This window comes from Vidua chalybeata, chromosome 16, assembly GCF_026979565.1.
Source record: "Vidua chalybeata isolate OUT-0048 chromosome 16, bVidCha1 merged haplotype, whole genome shotgun sequence".
Classification (NCBI taxonomy): Eukaryota; Metazoa; Chordata; class Aves; order Passeriformes; family Viduidae; genus Vidua; species Vidua chalybeata.
The window spans coordinates 2,269,197-2,294,601 of NC_071545.1; the positions used below are offsets into that span (position 1 = coordinate 2,269,197).

General features: G+C 57.7%; 1 protein-coding gene across 7 annotated transcripts; it reads left to right on the plus strand.

The window, feature by feature from the left end:
• Positions 1 to 602: 602 nt before the first annotated feature.
• Positions 603 to 25,140, plus strand: SRL (sarcalumenin). Of its 7 annotated transcripts, XM_053957905.1 has the most exons (7): positions 603 to 663; positions 10,951 to 11,049; positions 11,942 to 12,037; positions 15,234 to 15,269; positions 19,911 to 20,027; positions 20,701 to 20,934; positions 21,521 to 25,140. In XM_053957905.1, exons 1-7 carry the CDS (start codon positions 603 to 605, stop codon positions 22,330 to 22,332), a joined length of 1,455 nt encoding a protein of 484 aa, XP_053813880.1. In that variant the 3' UTR covers positions 22,333 to 25,140. The 7 variants fall into 7 exon arrangements, with proteins under 7 accessions (XP_053813880.1, XP_053813881.1, XP_053813878.1 ...); XM_053957906.1 differs by lacking the exon at positions 15,234 to 15,269; XM_053957903.1 differs by lacking the exons at positions 603 to 663; positions 10,951 to 11,049 and having other exon boundaries at positions 11,314 to 12,037.
• Positions 25,141 to 25,405: the final 265 nt, after the last annotated feature.

Here is a 25,405-nt window from a genome sequence, read left to right on the forward strand (position 1 = left end):
GCCCGAACATGGCCTGTTTCCTTTGGGGTGTATGGCATTGCCTGGAGCTGGTGACCTGTGGTGGCTGGAGGGGACATCAAATTAGCCCAGGACGTGATGCTTGGGGACAGCCACCTTTGGGGACGGATGAGGACACTGCAGTGCGGTGATGCTCAGCTCTCCCTGTCCACAAACCCCTGCTCCAGCCCAAAAGGAGCTGCCGAAGCTGGGGCAGCCCAAGGAGCCCCGCTACACCATGTGAGCAGGATTCTGGAGGGGACAGTGCCCAGAGGAGCCCTGCAGGAATTTATTCGAATAAAGGGAGAGAGGCGCCCATTTCTTCTCTCGCCGGGATGGGGCTGTGACCCCGCGCGAGCAGTGCCAGCCCAGGGCCCCCCTGCCCGGAGGTGCCCCGTGCCCTCGCATCCCTGACACGAGCCATTCCCAGCTGTGTCCCATCTCTGTCCCCATGCCCAGGGCCCCCGGGAGCGGAAGAGCGGCGGCGGCAGCATCTGTGCGGGCAGCTGCCTGCGCTGCCTGCCCTGCCCGCGCTGCCTGCCCTGCCCCGCGCCGCCGCCGTATAAATAGAGGCAGCGAGCGGCAGGGAGCTCCTGGCAGCCACCATGAAGGGCCTCAACCTGCTCTGCTGCTGCGTGGCCTCGCTCCTGCTCCTCGGCACCGCAGGTACGGCCGCACGCCGGGCTGGGGCTCCCGGGGGCTGGGGGTGCCCGAGGGCTGGGGCTGCTGGCAGGGCTATGGGGTCCCCGTGGAGCTGGGGGTGCCCTTGGGGCTGTGGGGACTCTGTGGGACTGTGGGTGCCTCTGAGGTTGGGGGTGCCCAGGCTTATGGGGTCCCCACGGGGCTGTGGGTGCCCTTGAGACTGTGGCAACCCCACAGGGCTGGCAGGTCTCCATGGGGCTGGGGGTCCCCACAGATCTGGGTGTCTCTACAGGGCTGCAGGCGCCTGTGGGGCTGGGCTCCTACAGGGCTGTGGGAACCCCAAGGGACTGTGGGATCCCTGTAGGGCTGCAGGTGCCCATGGGGCCATGGATGTCCGTGGGGCAGTCAGTAGGTGCCTATGGGGCTGTGGGTACCTAGAGGGGGTGCCTGTGGGGCTGTGAGGACATCTGAGACTGTGGGTGCCTGTAGGCTGCAGGTACCTGTCGGTCTGTGGGTGTCTGTGGGGGTCCTGTAGGGTTGCAGATAGAATTGTGGGTGCCTGTGGGACTGAGAGTGCAGAGAAGCTCCGGGGCACCCAGTGAGCCCTGGAGCAGGACAGGGTGGCAGGGGTTCAGTGGTCTGGACTCCCCAGCACCTTTTCCAGGGCTGCAGAGCTACCCCAAAATGTGCAGAGAAAGGTGTTGGAGAGCTGTGGACAGGAGGGGATGGCGGGAGGTGCAGATTGGGGTCCCTCTTACAGAGTCACGCTGGGCACAGGGGCCGTGCTGCCGCTGACATGCCTTGCGGCAGTGTCACCTGTGGCTGCCGTGGTGGCTTGATTTTGGACTGTGAGGGGGGGTGCCAGGGTGCTGGGGATCTCTGAAGACCCCGGATCCCCTTCCCCGGGCTGTGCCATCCCCACTTCGCAGCCCGCTGCCCGGCCGGGTGTCCCCGGGGCGGCGCGGCGGGGCGGCATCGCTGGTACCCTTGCTTGCCCTTGAGTTAATTTGGGCTGGTTCTCTGCCTGGCCGGGCTCCGGCGGCCGCGCAGCCGGGAGGGGGGCGGCTAAGTATGGAAACAGCCGTGTAAGGGGACACTGTGCCCCGGCAGCCCCCCCGGCCGCCGCCCCCCCCGCCCCGCGCCGCCGCGGCCCCGCGCGGGCACCCGCAGCTGCCGCCTGCCAGCGCCCGGCACCCCCGGCCCCGCCGAGTTTTGGCCTTTTAAGGGCATCTTGGGCCATTCTCGGGAGTGAATGGGTTTGGGGGCAGGCGACACACCCCGACAGAGGTGGGGTGCCCTCCATGGAGCTGCGGGTGCAGTCTGTGGAGGGGGGTTGGAAAGGTGTTCTGCGGGCATGGCTGGTGGCTGCTGCCGCTCCAAGCGGGGCTGGTGGCCTTGTGGGACATCAGAAGCTTGTCTCCATGGTGGATGATCACCAGCCCATGCCTTGGTTTGGCTGAGGCTGGCATGGCACAGCACCAGGATCCCCCATCCCAGAGGAGGCTTTGGGGCCAGGAAGCACATGGGGGTCTGGCAGCCCCAGAACCAGCTCTGAGGGGTCCCCCAAGTGCTCACCTGTTTAGTCACATATTTCACCCCAGTACTGTAGGTTTCCAAAAAAGCTCTAAGCAGTAGCATGTCTCCTGTCCTCTGCTCCTCAGAGACCAGTGAGAGTTTTGCTTTTCCTTTGGTGCCAAGCTGAACTCTCAGACCTGGCTCCTTTGGGGTGCAGGAAATGGCTTGGAAGCAGTGTTTTTCCATTTTTGGGACAACTTGTCCCATTCAATCCCTGTTGGTGCCTGTGGGACTGTGGGGATCCCATGGGGACATGGGGCTGCAGGTGCCCATGGGAAGAGAAGGGGTGAAAGTCCAGTGGAGAACCAGGGGCTTCATTGGAAAGTCATGGCAATGCGTGGTCCTTTGGGTTTAGTGGCACCTGGTGCTGCCAGGACCCTGCCACCATTCCCAGAAGCTGGGGGTGGGAATTGCCCTGTGCCTGTGCTCTTACAGCCCCCGCTGAGGCAGCTCATTGCACACGTGGCTGGGGCTGGCAAAGCTCCCCGGGGTTGCCGAGAGCCTGGCAGGGACCAGCACCCACCGTGGGGCTGGGCAGTGGCTCATGGTGAGAGCACTCGCCCAATACTCCATCTGCTCCTGCCCAGGGGAACACACTCACATCTCAGGCAGAGCCCAGTCATCCCTCCTAGGCTGGGTGACCCCTGTGGCCACCAGCAATGGGCTACAGGGATGCTGGCAGGGCAGTGCCCAGACACTGCTCAGCAGCTTTGCCCTGGGGATCCTTTGGCTCTGCAGCCACCATGGGTTTGAGTGGGAGGGCAATTCCAGGCTGTGCCATCACCACCTCTGAGCTGAGAGAGGACTTGTGGAAAGCCCTGGCATAGTGGTGTCCTCCTGCAAGGCACTGCAGGTCTGGCACAGACCCCTCCTGGTGACAGCAGAGGGGTCTGTGCCAGCCTCAGCTTCTGGGAGTCCTCATCTACCTCATCCTGGAAGGTGTCACTTCAGGATGAGCTCCATCACCACGTTCTCGTGGCATCTTGGGGTGTTCTCCATCACTTTGGAATGTGTCACTTTAGGGTGGGCTCCACCTCCCAGGTCAGAACATCTTGGGAGTGGGACTGTGACACCTTGTGTGGGCTCAGGGTCCTGGGCACAGCAGCCATGGGGACACCTCACCCTGACCATCCCAGGCCAATGGCCCCCACAGTAACCAATGTCCCCAGAGGTGGGGACCTCTGTGTCCCAGTGACACCTCACTGGACTTGTTCCACCCTCCAACACCAGTGCAGCCATGGGCAGCACTGCCATTGGATGTGTGTGAGAAAGGGACTTGGGGTGCCTCGGGTGCATTGGGTGCTTGTGCCACCTACATCCCTGGTCACACCCCTGGTGCCTCATCCCAAGGAGACCCTGGTCCCTGTGGGTGCCCCATCTTACTCCAAAGGTGTTGGCGAAGCAAAGCAAAGCAGATGCCAAGGCAGGTTGGCTCAGCTGTGAGGGCTCTGCCCTCTCCATCAGCCATCCTTGTCCCGGTGTGTAGGTGGCATCCAGCTTGGCAGGAACGCCAGGAGACCTTGCTTGTGCATGGCCCTGGTGGCACAGAGGTACCAGCAGGTCTCTGTGGGCTGGCACCAGGCTGGGAGGGCTGTGCCATGCCCAAGGACAACACTCTTGCCACGTTCCCACTGTGTCCCACTCACCGAGCTGGTGAAATCCCAGCCCGGCCACTAGGTCAGGGTGACCAGATTTCTTCTGGAATTGCCTGTTCCCTGAGCTCTGCAGGAATAGCAGTGGCCCCGGGGCTGTGCAGGACTCCAGGGAGCTATTTCCAGCTCACGGGGACATTTCCCTTGTAAGCGACTGCTGGAGGGAGCTGTGAGCTCCTGTGCTGGTGGGGGCTGCAGGAGGGGCAGGGGAGGCTCTGGACAGGCACCCCGAGCCAGGACGGGGTGTTGGCAGTGGCAGCGTGGTCCTGATGCCAGCCGGGCACATGGCTCGACCCTTGGGGTCACACAGCCCGGGGTACACTGTGGGAAAGGGCTCGGAGCTGTGTGGCCCTGTCCATGTGCTGCCACCCCAGGGCTGGGTCCCCTGGCTCAGCATGGCCAGGCAGGGTCTGCCCCCACCTTCCCATGGATTTGAGGATCTTGTGGGACATCAGGCATTAGAATCCAGGCTGGCAAGTCCAAGGGGTGACTGGGTGACCAGGAATGCTTGGGATGACTCAAGGAGGGATGGGGAGCCAGGAAGTCTGGCCTTGAATGGACAGAGGATGTCCCTCAGGGAACGTCCCTGGGGTAGGTTGGTGAAGCCTCCCATGGCTGGAGGCCAGGGGACAGGAACAGTGAGACTTCCTGGACACCTTTCCTCTGGAAGAAGGAGCTCTTCCAGCCCCAGCCATGCCACAGCATGTCCCTTGGGGCCCTCAGCATGTCCCCAAGCTGCAAGGGACACCGCAGGTGGATGTTCCTCGATGTAGAGTGTGACATCTGCCTGTGCCAAAATACCTGATGTTTCCTGGCCGTCTGATGGACCCAGATCTCCTCAGCTTGGAAGCAGTGGGTGCTGAATCTCCCACCTTCCTCATAGTGCATTCTGCAAGTCAGGGTTCAGGGTTCCTTACAGACCTTAAGAGTGGGGAGACAGCGAAGGAAACACCTTGCAGCAGTGATTCCCTATTTTAATCTCTATTTAGAAAGCTCCAAGCCTAGTTTTAAACCCTTTGGTAGATCCTGGTGAGGTTTCTTTACCACATATCAATAAAAATATCATATGGTTCTATCCAATCATTTACAGAAATTGAATCACTTCATAATTTTTTTTAACTAAACTTAAAATTTTCTGTACAAATGAGGTCAAGTTAATTTGACAAAACTGTTTCCTAGACCTCCCTCTGCATTGAGAACCAGGAATAGATTTGCTTTATGCTGGAGTTTTGGGATCATGAACCTTCTGGGACGCGATGATGTGTCTGGGCATCCTGGGGTGCACAAAGGTCTGGAGAGCCAGCCCCATCCTCAGCCCCATCCTTGTGCTTGTGTCCTCTGGGCTGCTTGAGCCCTCGTGGGACACTTCCCTCTGAAGGTCTTGGCCCAGCTGACCCCAAACTGGAGCTGGAGCCGGGCTCGCCCTGCTCTGGGTCCTGGGCTGGCAGGGCCACGAGCTGGGGGGTGGCCCTGAGCGAGGGCCATGGGAGCCCCACAGAGCCTAGAGGGAATGGACATCGCCAGGAAAAGGGGTCTCACAGGAAAGGCAGGGTCTACAGCAGGTCCAGCTGGAAAATCCCAGGAACTCCCTGACAGCTTCTTTGTGTCCAGTCAGTTTCTGTGAGGTTTTAAAGAGCTTTGCCAGAATTAAGGCAGGGTTGGATATTTGGGATACAAGGTCCCGCCAAGACCCCCCTGGGAGGACACGGGGAGCACCAGGACTTGCAGGAGCCAGTGGATAATACCCCCAGGGAAGCAGGGATTGGGATCTGGGCAGGGGAAGGGGGCGTGTGAAAAGCCATCCCCGCAGCCCTGCCATCGCCGGCCCCACGCTCAGGGCTCCGATTTCTGCTGGAGGGGGAGAGTGTTCCTCCAGAGCCACCTGTGCCCATCTGTCCCTTCTCACCGTCCTCCTGGAGGACCCGTTTTGCCGTCAGGTCGTTGCTGTTCTGTACGTCCCCGTGCAGGGATGGAGGGGACACCGTGATGTTCAGCCAGGCCCCTCCTTCCCGCACGGGCTGTTCTGGGTGCAAACCAGCCACGGTATCTTGTGGCACTCAGAACCGTGCCGTGGGGTCTCTATCCCCGCTGTCACCACCTGAAAAAGTGTCCCCTGGTAGCTCATAAAGTCCCAGCATGAGAAAGGAGCGGGCAGGGGCAATGCAAGCAAGGGACTCGCAAGGAGGTCAAGTCCCCGAGGGGAAAAGGGCGAGGTCTCCTTTCTGATGCCACCCATCTGCTTGGCACAATGCAAGGTGTGAACACGGGGAGCCCCGGTGTCACTTTACACCGTGGCTGTCCCCTCCCGGGGCCCACGGGGGCCCCCAGGTGCGGACGTCACCCTTGGCTGGCAGCGGGGCGAGGGGCTGGGGCCAGCGGCCGCGGGGGCGGGGGCTTCATCGGGGCTGCTCCTCCCGATGCCCCGTACAGTTGCCGTGCCGTATTTTTAGCCTCTGGAGGGTGTTAAGCCCGTAACCTTCGGCCCATTTTGCACTCATCGGCCCGCCATGTGCAGGTCAGCACAATTCACCGTGGATCGGGCGACCATGTAGGGGAAACAGGGAGAAGGAGGTGGAGAGGGGACAGGGACTTTATGTCAGACCTTGAAGGTCACAGGAAATACAGCCCGTGACCAGCACGCCGGCAGGGACATCCCCATCTGAGCGCCTGGGGGATATTTCCCTTTTTCCTCGAGGGATGGCTTGTGGTGGGCACTGGCGTTGCTGTTGTACCTGGCCATGGTGGGTGATGGCCCCTCTGGGTCAGAGGGGGCACACAGACCCCAGACAAAGCCCTGAGGACTCTCATGGTCTCCTCTGCCTGGTCCTGCCCTCCTCCTCTGCTTTGACCGTCACTCCTCTCCCAGCTCTCCAGGTCACCCTCTGTTTTGGGGCCAAACTGAGAATATCCCTGTTCGCATCAGCTGAGGGGATCCTCTAATGACTCAAACTGGTTCCCAGGCCACCAGGGTCAGGCAGGGCCATGCTGGCCCCAGCCACTTAGAGCTTTGCAGGTCAAATACAGATATTTCCATTCAAGAGGCTCCTGCAGGATCCCAGGGGTCTTGCAGGAAGGTGACCTGAAGGACCAGGGTGGAAGGGAGGGGCGTGGGAGTTGCCTACAGCTATCTCCCTCCTTCTGGGAGCTGAACTGGGTGGCTGGAGGCACCTGTGAGCTGTGTGCCAGCAGAGGACAGGGAGGTCAGCGAGGGCAGAGCAAGGGTGACCTGTGCATCCGCTTTGGGCAGGGTGAGCGACTGTGGCGGCGGTGGCAGCGGCTGCAGCTCTGCTGTGCCAGGGAACCAAGAGCCACTGGCAACGAGGGCAGGCTGGGGGGCAGCCTGTCCTTCCCAGTGCCCGCTGCTGGCATGGCACGAGCCTCCCAATGCGACTTGATCCCAGCCCACAGCCCCACCAGCCCCGGCGCCAGGGAGCTAAAACCACCCGCTGGCATCCCCAGGGCAAACTGGGCTGAGGAGTCTGGGGCTGGCCCCACACTGACCCCAGCCCAACTCCTCCTGTGCTCAGTCACCACAGGCCCTGTGTCCAAGCCCAGTGAGCTCCAGCTTTGCCGAGGTCCTGCTGGACACAGTCCTGTGGCTCCTGCACGGACACGGTGCAGGAGCCAGAGCAAAGGGCTGGCCGTGCCCGCTCTCCTCCTGCAGCCTGGTGGAGGTGGCCTTTTTTCCTGCTTGGCTTCTGCTTGCCAGCTGGAGTACAAAGGAATTATTTTCCTCTGAAATGCTCCCCTGGCATGAGACGTTTGGGGAGATTATTTAGACTAGCAGCAACTGTTTGTAACAGAGACAGTATAGCCGTGATCTTTTATTTTTGGCATCCACTGACTGATGTTAAATTGCAGTTGGAGCCTATGGAAAATACGGATGGATTCTCCTGGGCCACAGAACACACTCATTGTGTCCCCAGCAGCAGCACGGCGTAGCACATGCTTTCCTAGTGAAGGGACACTCATAATAAATAGCTCCCGAGCCCCGTGGCCAGGGTTAGGCCCTGCCTGAAGGCAGGACCTCATGCTGGGCAGCCCCTCATACCAGGAAGCCCCTTCCTCCTCCTCTCCCTCATTTCACCGCCCACCTTGGCTGGTGTGATGCTCTCTTGAGTCAGGGCTGGGGAAGGACTCTTTTAACCTGCCAAGTGTCCACAGCCCCTCAAAATTTGCCATTTTTACTCCTTTCCCCATCTTTAGGGCAGCTTTGCCACCTTCCTGCAGTGCTTTGGGGTGGGCAGCAGCCAGGGCTGGTGGAGCCATAGAGCCCCTGCCAGCTCCGCTTCTCCCCCCCCACAAACACATCTTTGCACCCAACTCCTTGCGACAGGGACAGAAAATTAAGCTGGAGTCAGAGCAGGCTTAGGGAAGAGTTTAAACCTCTTGGTTCCAGCCACAACTCGTCCCTCAGGGCCCTGGCAGGTGTCCCGGTGGCCGCGGGCCAGCACGGGTGGGACTGACTGAGCTGTTCTCATCGTTTAGAGCCACGCGCCCCCAGCACGGGCCATGGGGACGGTGCTGCCGAGAGCCCCCCACCAGGCACGGAGCCCCGGCTGGAGAAGAAGGCGGCCGATGGCAGCCCTGAGGAGGAGCAAGACAGTGGCACTGCCAATGCCTCCTTGCCCGGCGTCACCAAGGAGGGACGTGGAGAGGGGGAGAAAGAGCCGGCGGGTGGCCTGAGGAGGGGCCTGGGGCCAGGGGACAGCCAGACAGAGGAGAGCAGCAAGGACCAGGGCCAGGAAGAACAGAGCTCAGGGGAGGATTTCATGGCAGCTCATCATGGAGGGAAGCATGGGCCTGGCACACAAGATGACATCCATGCCCAGGAGGATGAGGAGCCTGGCACAGAGAAAGGAGGCTCTGAGGAGGAAGGGCAGCCAGGGGAAGAGCAAACAGAGGAGCCAAGAGCAGCATCTGCTCCTGAGGGAGAGGAGGAAAGGGATGAGCAGAGCTTAGAGGAAGATGACGAGCAAGGAGAGTCTGAGGAAGGTGAACACGAGGAGTCTGAGGTAGATGGAAACAAGGAAGAGTCTGAAGAGGGAGAGTCTAAGGAGGAGAAAGAATCTGACGAAGATGGTGACAGGCCAGAGAATGAAGCTGAAGAGAATGACAAGGAAGCAGCCAGCACTTCCAACAAAAAGAGCCACAGCAAACCAGCAGCTGCTGGCACAGGAGAGGCCAGGGATGGCCCTGCCAGTTGCCATCACCCACCCTGTGGGGATGCAGCAGAAGACCCACCAGCAACAGTGGAAGACCCACCACCAGCAGAAGACCTGCCAATAGCAGTGAAAAACCCACCAGTGGTGGAAGATCCACCAGCAAAAGATGACCCACCAGTAACAGAAGACCCACCAACAGCACAGGAAGACCCTCCAGCAGCAGCAGACCCCCCTGCAGACAAGACCCCACTGGCAGGAACAGAGGGCCCCAGCACTACCCCAGCTGCCGCCGAGGCCCGGCACAGCCAGATAGGTTGGAGTCTTTTCTTGTGGGTGTGCTGTAGCAGCAAGAGTGACCTCCCATCAACCCGGCGGAGCTGAGCTTGGCACATTAAACCTGACCTAGTGCATGGCCCTCTCTTAACGCTTCTGCTTCCCTGCCCGCCCCTAACAGCGCTCGGCCGTGGGCAGCGAGGCCGCAGCAGGATGCCCATCACGCGGGCACTCATCGCAGTGGTGCCAAAACTGACTGATGTTCCCCTCTCTCCACTCCAAGTCCATGATTTCTCCTCAGGGATGTGGACATGGATAAAATGTTTAACCTCCAGGCCCCTTTCAGCACTCGCAGATATCTTAAAGACTCTTTATCCACCACCCACAGAGTCCTCCGGGCCCTCAGCTTGTGCAGGGGCAGGATGCTCCTAGGATGGTGGGGCTCCTAGGATTGTGGGGCTCCTCTCCACCACTTCTTGGCTCGTAGGAAAGGTGTGAAGAACTAATCCAGGCCAATGAGCTGCTGAGGCACCAGACCTGCTCAATCAGTGAAAGGCTAACTAGGGGAAAGGGACACCCCCCACCACGATTTCCTAGAAATATTTGTAGACTTTGGCCCACAGGTTGGGCAGTGACCTTTGGACCCAGATTAGTATTTTTGTTGTTTTCATCTGTAACGTCCCAGTTCAAAAAGCCTCCCATTTTACGCAGAAGGCAAACCCAGTTTGGTCTCTGTGTCTTCACTTGGCAAGTCAAAAGGTCTTCCTCAGCCCAACACTCAGTAGATGCTCAACACAGTCTCAGGGCTTAGTGGTGCCCTGCTTGATCCTTGTGTCCCCAGACCTGTCCCCAAACCCCTGCTGAAGTCCAACCCAGCTCCCCATATCAAAAAGCTCTTGGAAGCTCCTGGTGTGCCAGCACCTCCATGGCAAGGACACCTCTGTCTCCCTGTTTTGGGGACAGTGGGGTGCCTTCCCCAGTGGAGGCAGCTGCCTCATGCTCCCCATGCCCGGTACAGAGCCATGAGGGCCAGGGCGCTGTGCAGAGGGCTCCAGGGCAACATGGAGACAGAGGTGGGTGAACTGGGAGGGAACAGCCCCACTGGCAAAGGTGGCACAGCCAGGATGGGCCCGGCTGGCCTGTCCCCCAAGAGCCGGAGGCAGCCCCAGCCTCGGAGCCCACGTCTCCAGCTCACCGTGCAGCTTTCTAGGGGAGTGGGCAGACAGAGAGGCAGCAGCACACAGCCTGCACCCGAGGCCGAGCCCCGTGGAGCTGCAGCTGCCGGGGGAAGCACCAGGGCCCCGCTGGGCAGCAGCTGCCGTGTGTGCTTGTGCTACATCCCAACCCCGGGAGCCCCTTCCAGGCACATCCTTTGCATTCCCCACGAGCAGCCAGCCCCTCCTCGGAGCCAAGCAGTTGCCCATGACGCTTCTCCCAGCAGCCACAGCCCTGGCAGCCTCCAGGAGCCTGTGCTAAAGGGAAAGCACGTGGCATGCCAAGGGTGACAGCGGCTGCTGTGGGCATGGTGTGCCCGCAGGCTCGGGGTATGTGTGCTCCCCATGCCCTCTCCCTGGCAGTCGCTTGTGTGAGCTCCTGTGTGGGTTCCCCCCTCCAGCAGTAACAGGTCTCCTTGTTTTCTCCTCCAGAAGAAGTTGAAGATGCCAGTGAGCCGACCAAGCGCGACCGCTCCCACTTGGAGAACACCCTCAAGCTCAATGAGGAAAAACCTGCCGATGATGTCTCAGGTGAGGAGGCCATGCATGCCCTGCACTAAGATCATGGACTGGATTTTCCTTCTCTTGTGTTTTGATTTTAACGTTACTTCTTGCAGGTCTAGTAATGCCAGATCTTCAATAACAGCCCTTTTGCTGCTTCTGGGTTAACATATTTTAGGTATTTTAAGGACATCCCCGAGGGCATATAAGAATTAGGAGAGATAGAGGCTGGAAGATGCAGACAGTGAATCAGGCACATCCCTGCTCAAAGAAACCTGGAGCAACTTGTAACAAAGGGTTGGGATTTTTATTCCAATTATATATTGTGTTTTGCTACTCTAAGGTTTGCTTCTTCTGGCCCCGCTGGCAGTTTGGGATGGAAAGGCAGTGATAAGAGATACTGTGGAAAAAGCGCCTCCTTTTTTTCTAACAAGCAGCTCAGGGGCCATGCCAGGGGGCCCTGGCACCATAGTGGAGGGCTTTTTGGGATCGTGGGTGTTAAGTGCTGAACAGCACTTAGGAAGGATGCTCCTCCCATCAGCTGCTAGGAGCAGATGGGGACAGTGCCCAGTGGGAAACATTAGCAGGGGAGAGGCATCAAAATCCTAGAACAGCTTGAGTTGGGAGAGACGGTGAAGACCATCTCATGATGGTCTGCCTTGAGCAGGACACCTTCCATAGAACAGGTTGCTCCATGCCCTGACCAATATGGCCTTGGACACTTCCAGGGATTCAGGGGCAGGCACAACTCCTCTGGGCAAAATGTGTGACTGGGATCAGTTCGGCCAAGATTTCAGCTGTAAGCCAAGTCCCTTGATCCATGGCTGGGCCACCCTCAGGACCTGCAGGGAATGGCCCCAGGAGGGTGTCACCCAGCCTGGTGGGGTTTGCCTCTCACCTGCCCACATGCTTTTCCCCCCAGGAGTATTGCAGCGGCTGAGGAAGATCTACCACTCCTCCATCAAGCCCCTGGAACACTCCTATAGATACAACGAGCTGAGGCAGCACGAGATCACAGGTAATGCCACGGGCACTGGGGTCTCCAGCACCACCAGGTCCTTGGGATGCAGATAACAGCAGAGAGAGCAGATCATGGATAGTGTGTCTTCCTTTGCGGCTTCCCAGTCCACGCTGGGCTTAGAGGCCATGCCCTAGTGAACCCAGCAGCAGGAATTCCTGCCTCTGCCTCAGCCCATCTGCTGTCAGGGCCATCTGTGTGGGCTGAGCACTGAGCCCTGCCTGCCTTGGGTCTCCCACCTGCTCAGCATCAATGCCCTGTACCCCTGCCAAGCAGAGATCACGGCCCAATGAAACAGGCTTGGCAAGGAAGCTCAGGACCTCTCAAGGCTGGGGATGAGCTTCCTGGGGGTGGCTGGAGCTGGCATCCTTCCTGCTGGGTACAGGACACAGCCATGTGGGCAGGGTGTTTCTCAAGCTCCACAGCCTTCACTCATCCTGAGAGTTGGAGATCCCAGCCCTTGGCAATCTCACACACACTGGATGGGGTGAGCAGGTCCCCGTGGCCCCTGCATGGTGTGGGCTGAGCCAGGTCACACATGTGTCCCTCCAGAAGAGGAAAGTGCAGCCCTGTCCCAAGATGCTCACAAGATACAGGAAGTTCTTGTGACCCAAGAAACACAAGCAGCCTCATTTTCCAAGCACAGATGGCTCAAACCCAAGTCTGACTTCCTTGTTCACTGCAGTAATTCTCCTCTGAGTATCTATTCAAGCACAGGAACCAGGGCCAGATGTCTCCTGAGTATCCAGGGGCTGCGGGAGTCCCTGCTGCCAGTGTCCCAGGACTTCATGCCCATGTCACCCTCCTGCCAAGCTCCTGAAGTTGTCCTCCTTGTCCTGCAGCTCTGCCTGCCTCCCCAGGTCTCCAGGCCCACACTCCTGGAGCCATGCCCTCCCTCCTGTTGAGGCAGGACTGGAATACACCCTCCTCACAGATCTTTCTTTTACAGCTGGCCTTGCTCCACCAGCACAGAGGCTCCACACTCAGCTGGGGCACATCCCTGTAGAGCAGAACTGCTTTCCAGGCATCCTGCCTGCAACTCCTAAGTCTGGGCCAGACATTCTCTAAGCAGGCTTGGACATCTCCCTACCCAGCCAGGCCATCTCCAGTGTAGAGCCAGTGGGGAGCACAGGGAAGTTACCCTGTGGGAGGGTAATTGAGGTTCACAACATGTCCTGATTGTCACCCCATGGCTGCTGGCCTGTCCCCTGGCAACACCCCAACTTCTCTCCGAGCTTCTCTGGTCTGTGATGTTTTCTGTCAACTCAACCTGGACACAGTCTAGGAGGATATTTGGTGTTACAGGGGCAGCTGGTGGGCTCTAACCCCCACTTTGGTGTTCACAGCCAGATGATGCAGCCCCCAGCTGCAGTTTCCAGCCCTCAGGACATCCTACCCTACCCTACTCTTAATCCATCTCATGCCCAAGCATCCACCTCCCTGCCTCTCTGCTCCCTTTTTGGAAAGAAACAAGTGTTTAAGTGTTCCCCGGGCTCCTGCTGGTTTTCTCAGCTCCTGAGGAAACAACCATTAACCCTAGTGTTTTCCCAGACTCTCTCAAACCCAGCTCCTGAGCAGGACTCACCTTGGACAGCAGGTCCTGGTGTTCCTCCTGGCCTCAGCTTAACACTCCATGGTCTGTTCCACCTCATTGTGAGGAGCAGCCACCCCTCAGGCTGACAGTCCCCAGGTCAGGTCCCAGCACACCCCGCTGTGTCCTACAGGGCACCCTCACGGTGCTGTGACTCTGGAGCTGGTGACCCACAGTCCCCTCCTGGCCCCCAGGGAAGGGCACAGGCATGCTGCACTGCTTCTAGTCCTTGTTTCAGCTGTGAGACACTCTGGCCATGCTTCCCTGCAAAAAATTTGTATTGACACCAAACTTCTTGAATGATCTCTGACAGCCCAGCCATACCCTGGCATGCACAACCCTATCTGGAAACCTACAGCTCAGCAGTTTGCCTTTCATACCCACGGATCCAACTTTCCCCAGTCCCTCATTAACAGTGTAATCAGAGAAACCTGCACATTAGTTACAGGGTTGGCCCAGGGAACTCTCTTGACCTTGGAGGGCAGGTGAGGACACAGTGGAGCTCAGGGAGCCTTCTCAACACTTCCCCTGCACAGTGCCTGTGTCCCGAGAGGGTTCACTCCATCAGTGCTGTCCCTGCAGGCTGAGAGGGGCTCTCAGCTCCCCCCTGAGCCCCCTCTCCATGGTGGATGGAGGCTGGAGGGCACAGAGCAGCCAGCTCAGCTGGCTGGGAGGAGCAGGACAGCTGGGGGAGCTTTGGGGCAGGCCTGTCATGGAATATGTGTGACCTTTGGAGGTGTAAACCAATATAGAGGGGTGCCGTGGCAAACACCCTGGCCCCTCCATTACGTGGCAGCCTTCCATTTTGTCTCCCTTCCCATCAGCTCCGTTCACTGCAGTGTAATCCAAAGAGTTCCTCTGGTCCCCACAACATGTGAAAACTCCCATGGAGTCCTGTGGGAGCTGTGGCTGTCACCATCAATTCTGACTTGTCAGGGTGCATCTCAGAAATCTCCCACACACCCTCTGCTTAAGCCTGGCAGATGCCATTTCCTTCTCCCTGCCTGCCACCCTCCCGCCTCTCTGCTCTGCCATCCCACGTGGATGCAGACATGCTCTGGCTGGGTCCAACTCTGTGCTTGGAGGGACTATCCCTAGCTGAGGGTGAGGGATTCTCCCAGTCCAGCCATGGAAAGCTTGCTGTGAGGTCACACCAGATTGTGGCGCATGCTGGTGACCCTAGTTACTGATGTATGCTAATTAGCAAGTGTCCCTGTGTAGAGAATGACCTCTCAGGTGCCATCACCAGCCACAGGGGCTGGGTCCAGGTGACCCTATCACTGGGGTTGTCAGGACACTTGCTGGGTTGGTGGCTGTCTAACCCTGGCTTGTTGGGCTCCGTGTGCTCGGTGGGTGATGCCAGGGAAGGCAACAACCCCGCAGAGCAGGAGTTGGGATGCAGAGCACCCCGAGCCACGTCCCTGCCCTGCAGGGCAGACAGGGGTTCAGTGCTTGTCCTGGGAGCTGCAGGTCACTCCCAGGCTGTAACTCCTTGTCTCCTGGTGGGAATGTGGTTCCCTCCTTGTCCTGGACCACACCCGGGCTGTCGCATCCCTCCTCGGACTCACGGTTCCTTTTCTCTCTCCCCGTGTCCCTCGCTAACAGCTTACCCCGGACGCACCCTGGGCTCCTCGGCCACAGGTTGGTATCGCCGCCTGCTCCCTGCATGCTGCCGGCTCTGCCTTTGCTCTGCGCTGCCCTCCGGCTTTCCCGGGCTGCTGGCCCAATGCAGCCGCGCTGCCCAGGCACCGAGCAGGGCCGGTACCTGCCATCCCCACCGGGACAGTGTCCCCAGCCCTTCCAGAGCCCGCAGCCTGACTCTGTGTGTCCCGATAGCGTCCTTCCCTCCAATCCTCACCTCGCCCAGGCTCTGACACCTTTCTCTCTTGGTTTAAGACTGAGAGGCAGCATATTCCTCTGGCCAGGGTTCAAAGGCGTTTCTGGTACTCCTAAGAGAGGGAGATGGGGGGCTCAGTCTGGAGAAAGGGAGGCTCAGGGGGGACCTACTCAATCTCAATTCCCTGACAGGAGGGTGGAGCCAGGTAGGGGCTGGGCCCTGCTCCCAGGGAACAATGGACAGGACAAGAAGAAAGGGCCTCAAGTTTCACCTGAGGAAGCTTGGATTGGATATTGGGAAAATTTCTTCAGAGAAAGGGCCGTCAGGCCCTGGCACGTCTGCGCAAGGCAGTGGTGGGGTCCCTAATCCTGGGGGGATTTAGAAGTCCTGTGGATATGGCACCTGGGGACGTGAGTTAGTGGTGGCCTTGGCAGTGCTGCGGGAGCATTTAAAATTGGTCATCTTAGAAGGCTTTTCCAACCTAAACAATTCCATGACTGTATGTGTTGGACCTTTAAGTTGATCTGTCACCTACAGCATGAACTGGAGGCACCCAGAAGATATCTTGTCCTATAGAGGGGATCTCTTCCCACCCTTCACTCTCCTACGTGCAGAAACTTTCCTGAATGTCCACCCTTGATCCCACAGCAGCTGTCCCAGTAACACGGGCTGGCCCCTGCCCAGTAGCCTCAGTCCCCTCAGAAGCTCGAGCTGGCTCCTCTCCCTGCCTATCCTGCTCAGGGTGTGCTGCCAGGTCCCCCAGGAGGATCAGGAGATGGGAGACAGTCCAAAAAATGCCAGCCAACACCCAGCCCTTCCCCTGGGCCTGGTGCTCAGCCACGGGAACAATGTTCCTGCAGGGAATTCCCATCTTCTGTTCCTCCTATCCTGCCCCACGGCCACGCTGCCAGACCCTGCCAAACCAGGCTCCTTTGGACACAGGCACAGCAGAGCCCTGCCAGTGCCTGGAGAGCCTGTGGCTCCCTGCCGTGCCAGCGTGCCAGCAGTGGAGAGGGCTGTGGGTATTTATAGCATATTCCGATAGCTGTCTTATCTCATCTCGGGTTCAGGCGCTCGCACACGTGCTGCCGGGGTGGGTGCAGGCACGGGGGGGCACACGGAGGAGGCACAGGCCATCTGCAGCCACGTGGGCTGGTCCCTCCGTCTGTGGGCACACGTGTTGTGAGGATACTCACGGATTTGGAAGCTTTGGGAGCAAGGGTTGCTGGATCCGTGCCATGGGCACATGGACGGTGGTGTTTGTGGCACAGGGGTGGGACAAAAGTCCGGGTGATGCTGGGAGTCTCCCCAGGTGTTCCAGCCTTCCTGGGTGGCTTGAGGACAAAGACGACCTTGGTGCCCGTGGCTCAGCTGGAACCAAGAGAGGAAGGAGGTTTTGCTAGGTCCTCTGCTTTGCTCAGCATCCTCAGGACAGACTTGTACTTGGGGGAGAAACCACAGTAGGCACATCTGCTGGGCTTGAGGACAAGGGGAGACAAGGGGAGACAAGGGGAGACAAGGGGAGACAAGGGGAGACAAGGCCCTGCCCAGGATTAATCATAAAATTATGGAATTATTTGGGTTGGAAAGGACCTTAAAGCCCAACCAGTTCCACCCTGTGCAATGGGCAGGGACACCTTCCACTAACCCAGGTTGCTCCAAGCCCCATCCAACCTGGCCTTGGACACTTCAAGGGATCCAGGGGCAGCCACAGCTTCTCTGGACAACCTGAGCCAGGGTCTCCCCATCCTCACAGGGAAGAATTTCTTCCCAAATCCCATCTAACCCTGCCCTTTCTCAGTGTGAGGCCATTTCCCTGTGCCTTGTCACTCCAGACCCTCATCCAAGTCTCTCTGCAGCTCTCTTGGATCTCCTTTAGTCACTGGAAGGGGTTCCAAGTTCTCCCCAGAGCTGTCTCTTCTCCACCCCAGAGCAGCAGTAGTGCTTCCAGCCAAGGGCAGTCTGCTACTGCCACATGGCAAAACCTCACAGAAAGCCACTACTCTAGGAAAGAAAACTACTTGGACATCTGAACTGCTCCTATGCCCAGAGCTGAGCAGCCCAAGCAGACCCAGACTCTGTGGAGAGATGAGCTTGAGGCTCGTCTGAACTTGAGCTGAGAGCGAGCAGCCACAGGGTGGCTGGAGAGAGCCGCTGTGATGGAGCTGCCGCCATCCCCGCCCGGCCGCCAGGGAGCCCCGGCTCTTTTCTGCTCTCCGGACCATCAGGCTAACCCGAATTGCTGCTGACAGACGTGGCACGGGGACATAGCAGGGACAGATGCCAGGCCAGCACCCTCCCGGGTGGGAGATGCTCCCTCTCTCCCATCCTCTGGGCAAGCAGCAGGGAATCCATACCCGGTCTCACATCCTTGCAGCTCCTGCACTTCCTGCAGAGTTGCAAGTGCCCGGCACTGCCCACACAGCCCATGGCAGGCAGAGACGTGCTTGAGGGGCTGTGGGTGACCAGGCAGGGAGGCTGCCCACGTCGCTGCCCACCTTGGCTCCGCGGAGCAGAGAGGGGGATGTGCAGCAGAGCCAGAGCTCACAGATGCCCACATTCACACAGTCACACCTGGCCAGGGATGTGTTATGAAAGAGCGCACAGGGACCCACCCCAAACCTCTGGCACAACATCACAGGGATAATAGTAATAATAACAACCATCCATAACCTAATTAAAGCTGGCAAGAGAGCAGAGCAGCAGCGGCAGAGGAATGATTAATAATGAGAGTCCAAGGTTTCAACACTTGTTTTGGTCCCATGTGAGAAGACAAGGCTGGATTCCTGCAGCTGCCAGGCAGGGAGCAGGGTGCAGGAAGAGCCATGCTCTGCGTGCTTCAGAGGTGCTGCCCTGCTTTGTGAAGGAGGTCTGAGCTGTATGGATGCAGCAGTGCCTCATGGGGAGATGTCCCCAGCCCATTCCCTTCCCCAGAGAGGACACGGTGAGCCTGTGATGGGCAGATACAGCAGGAGGAGGCTGGAATGTTCTCCCCAGCACCCGCTCCCATGGCCAGATGGGTTCAGTGTGAAGCTGCCATGCAGTGCCCTCCAGCACCCTCGGGGCAGGAGCTCAGCACCATGGGGGCTTTGTGTTTTCCCCCACCTTGGAGATGGATCCCTGGCCTGCTGGAATGCTGCTGGCTCCTGCATGGGTGGCAGCCATGGAGCACCAGGGGCTCTCAGCTACCTCATGGAAATTAGTTCTGCCTTAGGCACGGGGATGAAGAGAAGGTGCTGAGGGCAGCACAGCTTGCCCAGGGCATCTCCTTGCCTTGGGCCATGGAGGAAGGCTCTGCTCCAGCTGAGATAGCAGCTCCCAGCTCCTCTGGTGTCATCCATCCCCTGGCTGAACTCCTGCTAGCAACAACGGGATGCACCCTCTCCCACCCTGAGCATAGGATGGGGTTGGTTTTCACCAGTGGGAACTCACCCAGTTTTACTTCCATTCTTGTCCGCTTTATTCTTGTCCTCTTTCAGACTCACGGGCTCCCATGTGTCCCGGGCACACCTTGAGGGCTGGCATAGGCCCTGGGCTCCTCTGGCTCCACCGGCTGCCTACCTGGGGTCCTGGGGGCTGGGGTGGTCAAGCAGTGTGGGCACAGGCTGATGCATGAGTCCTGTTTGAGCAGGGATTGCTCCTGGGGGTGCTGGCTGTGTGTGTCCAGGGACCTCTGTGCTCCTGGACTGATGGCATGGCATGGGGACAGGTCACCATCCTCATGGAGAAAACTGTGTGACTTGAAGAATGCAGGATGGGGACTATAGCTCACTCTCCTCTTGCCTTTCCCCAAGCCCAAAGTGGGGCTGTTTGACCTCCCCACATCCAGCTGGAGCCTCACACCCAGCGCACACCTGGGCAGTGACCTCCTGCTCGGCCGGAGGGTCGGGAGGCACGGCCCGGGGGTAGGTCCTTGCAAGGGCATGGTGGAAAGGCTTGCAGACAGCTGGCTCGAGGCTCACACCGCGCTTACCAAGCCCTGCGCCGCAGCGCTGCTCCCGAACCCACGGCAGCTCCCTGTGCACGAGGCGTCGGCCCGGCTGCGGCATGGCCTCCTCCTTGGCATGTCCCGTGCTTTGCGGCGGCTGCCTTCAAACAACACCCCCACCCCGCAGCCAGCCCCAGACTCACCCGGCTAAACCAGAAACAAACCGAGACAAGGCTCAAAAGACCTTCCAGTCCTCCGTAGTCTAAGAAGGGCTTAACCTCGGAGAAGGTCAGGCAGCGAGGTGGGCTCTGCCGCAGAGCACGGGGCCGTCCCGCTCCCGCAGCCGGCGGGGCGCTGCCTTGGCTGGCGAATGGCTGGTGGCCCCCGAAGGGCGGCTGTTTCCCCGGCAGCAGCACCGCGCCGCTCAGATGGGATGCTCGTTACAGCCGGGAGTTAATCGCACGGCGGCGACGGCTATTGTTCCTTCACTTCCTCTTGTTATTTCCCCTCTCCGCAGATGGGGAGATCACTTCCAAGCCTATGGTGCTATTCCTGGGACCGTGGAGCGTCGGCAAATCCTCTATGATAAACTACCTCCTGGGGCTGGACAACACTCCCTACCAGCTCTACACAGGTACCACACTCACTGCTTTGCCAAGGGGGTGCCGACACCTGCATTGCCACAACCGTGCAGTCAGCAATTCCCAGCCGTGTGTCTTCAATCCCTCCTTACAGCCGGGAGGTTGGGATCTACTCCGTGCCACATGGCTGTGGTGCCATGTGAAGGGAGAGGCTCCCCATCACAGCCTGTCCACCCTTCCAAGGGTGGAGGAGAGCATCTCTCCCACAACATCAGCATCCTGCAGCACAGGGCTCACAGCTCCCAACCCCATGAGCAGCAGTCATGTTAAAAGCCCATCTTTCTCCCCATCCCTCCTTATGTGCAGCCAGCTAATTCACCCTTCCAGGAGAAAAGCCATACCCCTTCCTTCCTCCCTGCTCCCATGGATGTCATCTCACAGCTAAGGGCAAATGTCCATGGCCAGATCAGTGCTGTGGTAATGAGGGCTCCCAAGAGACGGTTCTCCATGACACCTTGTGCAGTCAGGTCACTTCCAGAGAAACCAGTCCCCACAGAAAACAACCCCACTGACATCTTCCCAAGAAGTCAGGGCAGGAATTTCATGCTGTTTGCCTTGCCTCTGCATCTCTTGAGAAGCGCACAATCCCAGTCTCAGGCCAGCCCTGTTGTGTCTGTAGCCTGGCACGGATTTCATGCCTCTGCTGCTCCTCTCATTGCTGCACAGGGGCAGAACCCACCACCTCTGAGTTCACTGTCATCATGCACGGCCCCAAGCTGAAGACCATCGAGGGCATCGTGATGGCTGCTGACAGCGCCCGCTCCTTCTCACCCCTGGAGAAGTTTGGGCAGAACTTCTTGGAGAAGCTGATAGGCATTGAGGTCCCCCACAAACTGCTGGAGCGAGTCACCTTCGTGGACACACCAGGCATCATTGAAAACCGCAAGCAGCAAGAAAGAGGTAGGGGTTCACTGGGCTCATCTAAGGGACCCCAGAAAAGATGCTATGATGATCTGAGGTGACAGAGGTGGCTGAAGCACAATGGAGTCCTGACACAGCACAGGCTGCCCAGGACAGTGGTGGAGTCACCATCCCCTGGGGGGATTTAAAAGATGTGTGGATGTGGCACTTGGGGATATGGTTTACTGGTGGCCATGGCGCTCCCTACACATGGCAGTGCTGGGGGAATGGTTGGATTCAATGATCTTAGAGGACTTTCCCACCATAATGATTCTCTGATCCTGTGATTCAGTATCTGCTCACAGGAACATCAGGAACCTGTGGTCAGCATCAGGGAGGAGGAAGGTATGGAGATAAGGGTGGGAGAGACAAACAGTCTGAGGCTCAGACACCCATGGATGGCTTTTCATGCCAAGAAGCTCCGAAGTGTTTTTAGCGTGTGAGAAAGAGGTTCTAGGCTACAGGGGAAGTCCGCTGTAACCCATGCAACCCAAATGGGGATTGAGGCACAGCAGGCTCACGGTTTATCAATCCTTTGATGAAGGGACTCATCCTGCATTTGATTTCCCTGTTTCCTCTCCTCAAGGTTACCCATTCAATGACGTGTGCCAGTGGTTCATTGACAGAGCCGATCTCATCTTTGTTGTATTTGACCCCACGAAGCTGGACGTGGGCTTGGAGCTGGAGATGCTGTTTCGTCAGCTGAAGGGCCGCGAGTCTCAGATCCGAATCATCCTGAACAAAGCTGACAGCCTGGCTACCCAGGAGCTGATGAGAGTCTATGGCGCCTTGTTCTGGAGCCTGGCTCCTCTCATCAATGTCACAGAGCCTCCCAGGGTGTACGTTAGCTCCTTCTGGCCCCATGACTACCATCCGGAAACCCACAGAGACCTGTTCCTCAAAGAAGAGATATCGCTCCTGGAAGATCTCAACCAGGTGATTGAGAACAGGATGGAAAACAAGATTGCCTTCATCCGCCAGCACGCCATCCGGGTGCGCATCCACGCCCTGCTAGTCGATCGCTATCTACAGACCTACAAGGACAAAATGACCTTCTTTAGTGATGGAGAACTGGTGTTCAGGGACATTGTGGAAGATCCTGACAGGTTCTTTATCTTTAAATCCATTCTGGCAAAGACCAATGTCAGCAAATTTGACCTCCCCAACCGCGAGGCTTACAAGGACTTCTTTGGCATCAATCCCATCACCAGTTTTAAGCTGCTATCTCAGCAGTGTTCCTACATGGGAGGGTGTTTCCTAGAGAAGATCGAGAAGGCCATCACCCGTGAGCTTCCCGATCTCTTGGGAAGCATCGGCCTGGGGAAGAAGCCCAATGTCCTCTCCTGCGACGTCACTGGCTGTGGCGAAACCCCAAAGAATCGCTACAGGAAACCCTAAGGTGATCTGCAACCCAACTGTCCACGTGTTCCTACTGGTGAATGAGCTTATGTCTTATCTGTCCAAGAAGCCGTGGTTTGTTAACCCTTTGAGTGGCATGCTGGCAAAGGCTACCGTACGATGAGGACTTTGAGTCATTGACATCGATGGCAGGGGAAGATGGGTGGGCATAAGGAAGAGAATAAAAACTGTGAATTCCTAACATTTTATCTTTGTTCTTTTGAGTAGAAGGCAATGTTTAAGCTGTAAGTATGAGCAATGCATGGGTAGGACTGCAGCTGCTTTTCCACTGGTGCCAAGAGTGCATGAAGAGGAATTTCAACCTCTGCATCTCCGAAGCCATGAGGGAGTGAGAACAAGGGCACGGCGTGAGAGCACAGGGGAGAGCAGTGACACACTAACCCAGGCATCACCGGGAGCACTGGTCAAGGAAAGATATGCCATGTCCCAGCTGTTGTTTTCAGGCACAAACCTACAAATCTCAACAAATACTGATCTTGTTTTTATTTCTGAGACCTCTAGGTCACCTGGTGAGTTCTGTTTTCACCTGACAGCTCAGCTGATCTTCTGCAGCTTTCATGCGGGTGTTTGACTTAAGAAGGAGCATTTGCAGGGGTGTTTGTATCTCCAGACAGGCAGCCATGATGGGATTTGCAAGTCCATGGCAAAGGAAGAAATGGGGTGGAAAGGAGCAGCCAGCACTGGCTGAGTTGTGCTGGAGGAGGAGGGCCAGCGCCCCAAATCAGATGGTCCCACAAGGAGATGTGAGCAGGGTTTCCTTCCCTGAACCAGCACAGAAGAAGGCATTTCATGCCTATGTGTGTCATTAACCTCAAAACCCATGCTAGCAAATCTTGTCTGTGGACCAGCAGGGCTCCAAGGGTGAGGGTTTGGCAGTTTGCCTTTGTTCAAGTCCATGTTGCTCTTTTCTCAGTCAGCCCTCTGTGTTTTTGTGCTCTGCGGAGGGAGGCAGGAAGGGAGGTCATTAGCTGTGAAGTTAAAAAGGCCACATCCCTTTTGCCTACCTGCTGATCTGTCCTCCCCAGGACAGTCCAGGCAGGTTTCTGGGGCTTGCTTTCCAAACTCCTCCCTTTTTAGCCATTTGTTGGCTCATCTCTGAGCATCGGTGCTCAGTCCTGAAGGAGTATTGCTTTGGAAGCACCTGAGCAGGGTGAAGTTCCCCATGGACAGCTGACCTTGAAACTTGGCCCTCATGGACAGCATTGCTGTCTGCCAAGCTGAGCCCAAAACAACCAGGCTATAGATGTCCTGGATGGCAAACCGACACCTTCAAGCCCACCAAGAACCTGCTGAAAGTCCTTCCTCCTGCCAAACACCCACTGCAAGCACTGCTCTCCAGGAAACCTCTGGAGAAAAGGGACTTACTTTAACAGAAGCAAGAGGATGTGGAGGTGCTGGCTAAAGCAAGAAAAAGGCAAAAGGAATGAAAGAGGGAAAGAGAAAGCTGGAAATGGAAGGCTGTGTTGTGATGGGGAGGGTGTGAAGGGCATCCCTACATGTGCAACAGGACATGAGCTATGGCAGGAGGCCTGGGAGAGCTCCATGTCCCCCAGGCGCTCCATTGAAGAGGTCCCCTTGAGTCCAGGTGAGTTTGAGGGGATGCTGCTGCAGGGACTTGAATGTTCCTCTGCCTCTGCCTCAAGGTAGGACTTGACATTTGAACTAATGAAGCTGAGACTGAAATCTACGTCCAAGCACAGGGCAGGGCGTGGGTCAGGAAGAGGGATTTTGCCTGCAGTGCAGAGAGAGCAGAGGGTGCAAGGGAAGGCAAGCAGTGTCAGAGAGAGCAGCAGCCAGAGCAGTCTGGAGAGAAGGGATGTGCTTGTGAGTACTGTGAGGTCTCAAACCTGCCCCAGTGCTGCTGCCCCTCCACTGTCATTCCTTCTTTCTTGTCCATGATCCCACTGCTCATCAGTTTTCCTCTCCATCTGTCGTTCACTCTCCTCTGTTGGACTGGTCTGCATGGTTTTTTAAGAGCTAATGGAATAGAATCACCAACAGAAACTGGCTGATGTTGTAACTGTTCCTGCTGTCACACTGTGTGTCACTGTCACAGAAGGCAAAGGCCTTTAAACATTTCTGTTTGCAAGCACTGTATTGCACCATCTCTTTCCTTGTTCTTCTGTCGCACTAAAGCCCATGGGGTACCCAGGGAAAGGCCCCCTGTCCCACAAGGAGTATTGACCTTGAAGGCACTGTTACTCTGCTCTCAGGCCACTCCCATCGTTCTCCCCACCCTTTCTCTGGTTTCCTTTTATCTTGCTTTATTTTCCAGACCTCATCCTCTCCTCTCCTCCCTTCCTCCTCCCTGCAGCACCTGCACGCCCTGTGCAAAGCTGTGGTGCCTGTGTGCTGGATGGGGCACCCCCATGACAGCCAAAACCCTTTTCCCCCCCAGTATGGTTCTTTTGGGTTCTCCTTCCAAAGCCATGGCATTGGTGGTCTGTTCCCTGTGACACACACTGACCCAGCTCCGTGCTGCCTCAGGGAGATGCTGCCACTGAGATGCCTCCTCTCCCACGGATCCAGGCGGCTGTCAGTCCCAAGAGGATTGCAGTTCCCCGCCCAGTTCTCACTGAGCTTTCTTAGGAGACCTCTGGGAATCTGGGAGTGGAAAAATGGGGAGCAGGGAGACATTTTCATTCTGCTCAGAAACCCAAACCCCCGCAGAATGTGGGGGGGGTTGAACATCTTGCCTAAGAGCTTCATGGGAGGGAGGGAGCCGGGACACAGGCCCTGTAGATGCCCGTGATCAAGTGCATTGGGATAAAACTGTCAGCTTGAACATCAGCCTGTCTAATAAAAACTGATATTTTCCAAACACACTCCCTGGAGATGCTTGTTTTGTTTCTCCTCCTGGTGTGAGAGAGAGCATTAGGACTGGGGTGGCTGAGGGGGTGCAGCTGCAGGGAGCAAGGCAGGAACTGCCATCTCCTTCCCTGCACCCCAGCTTTGGCCTCTGTCCCTTGTACAGGACCTGCCAGCCATGCCTGTGTCATTTGGCTGCTTTTCCAACTTGTCTCCTTGTGCCATACAGGCAAAGTGAACCCCA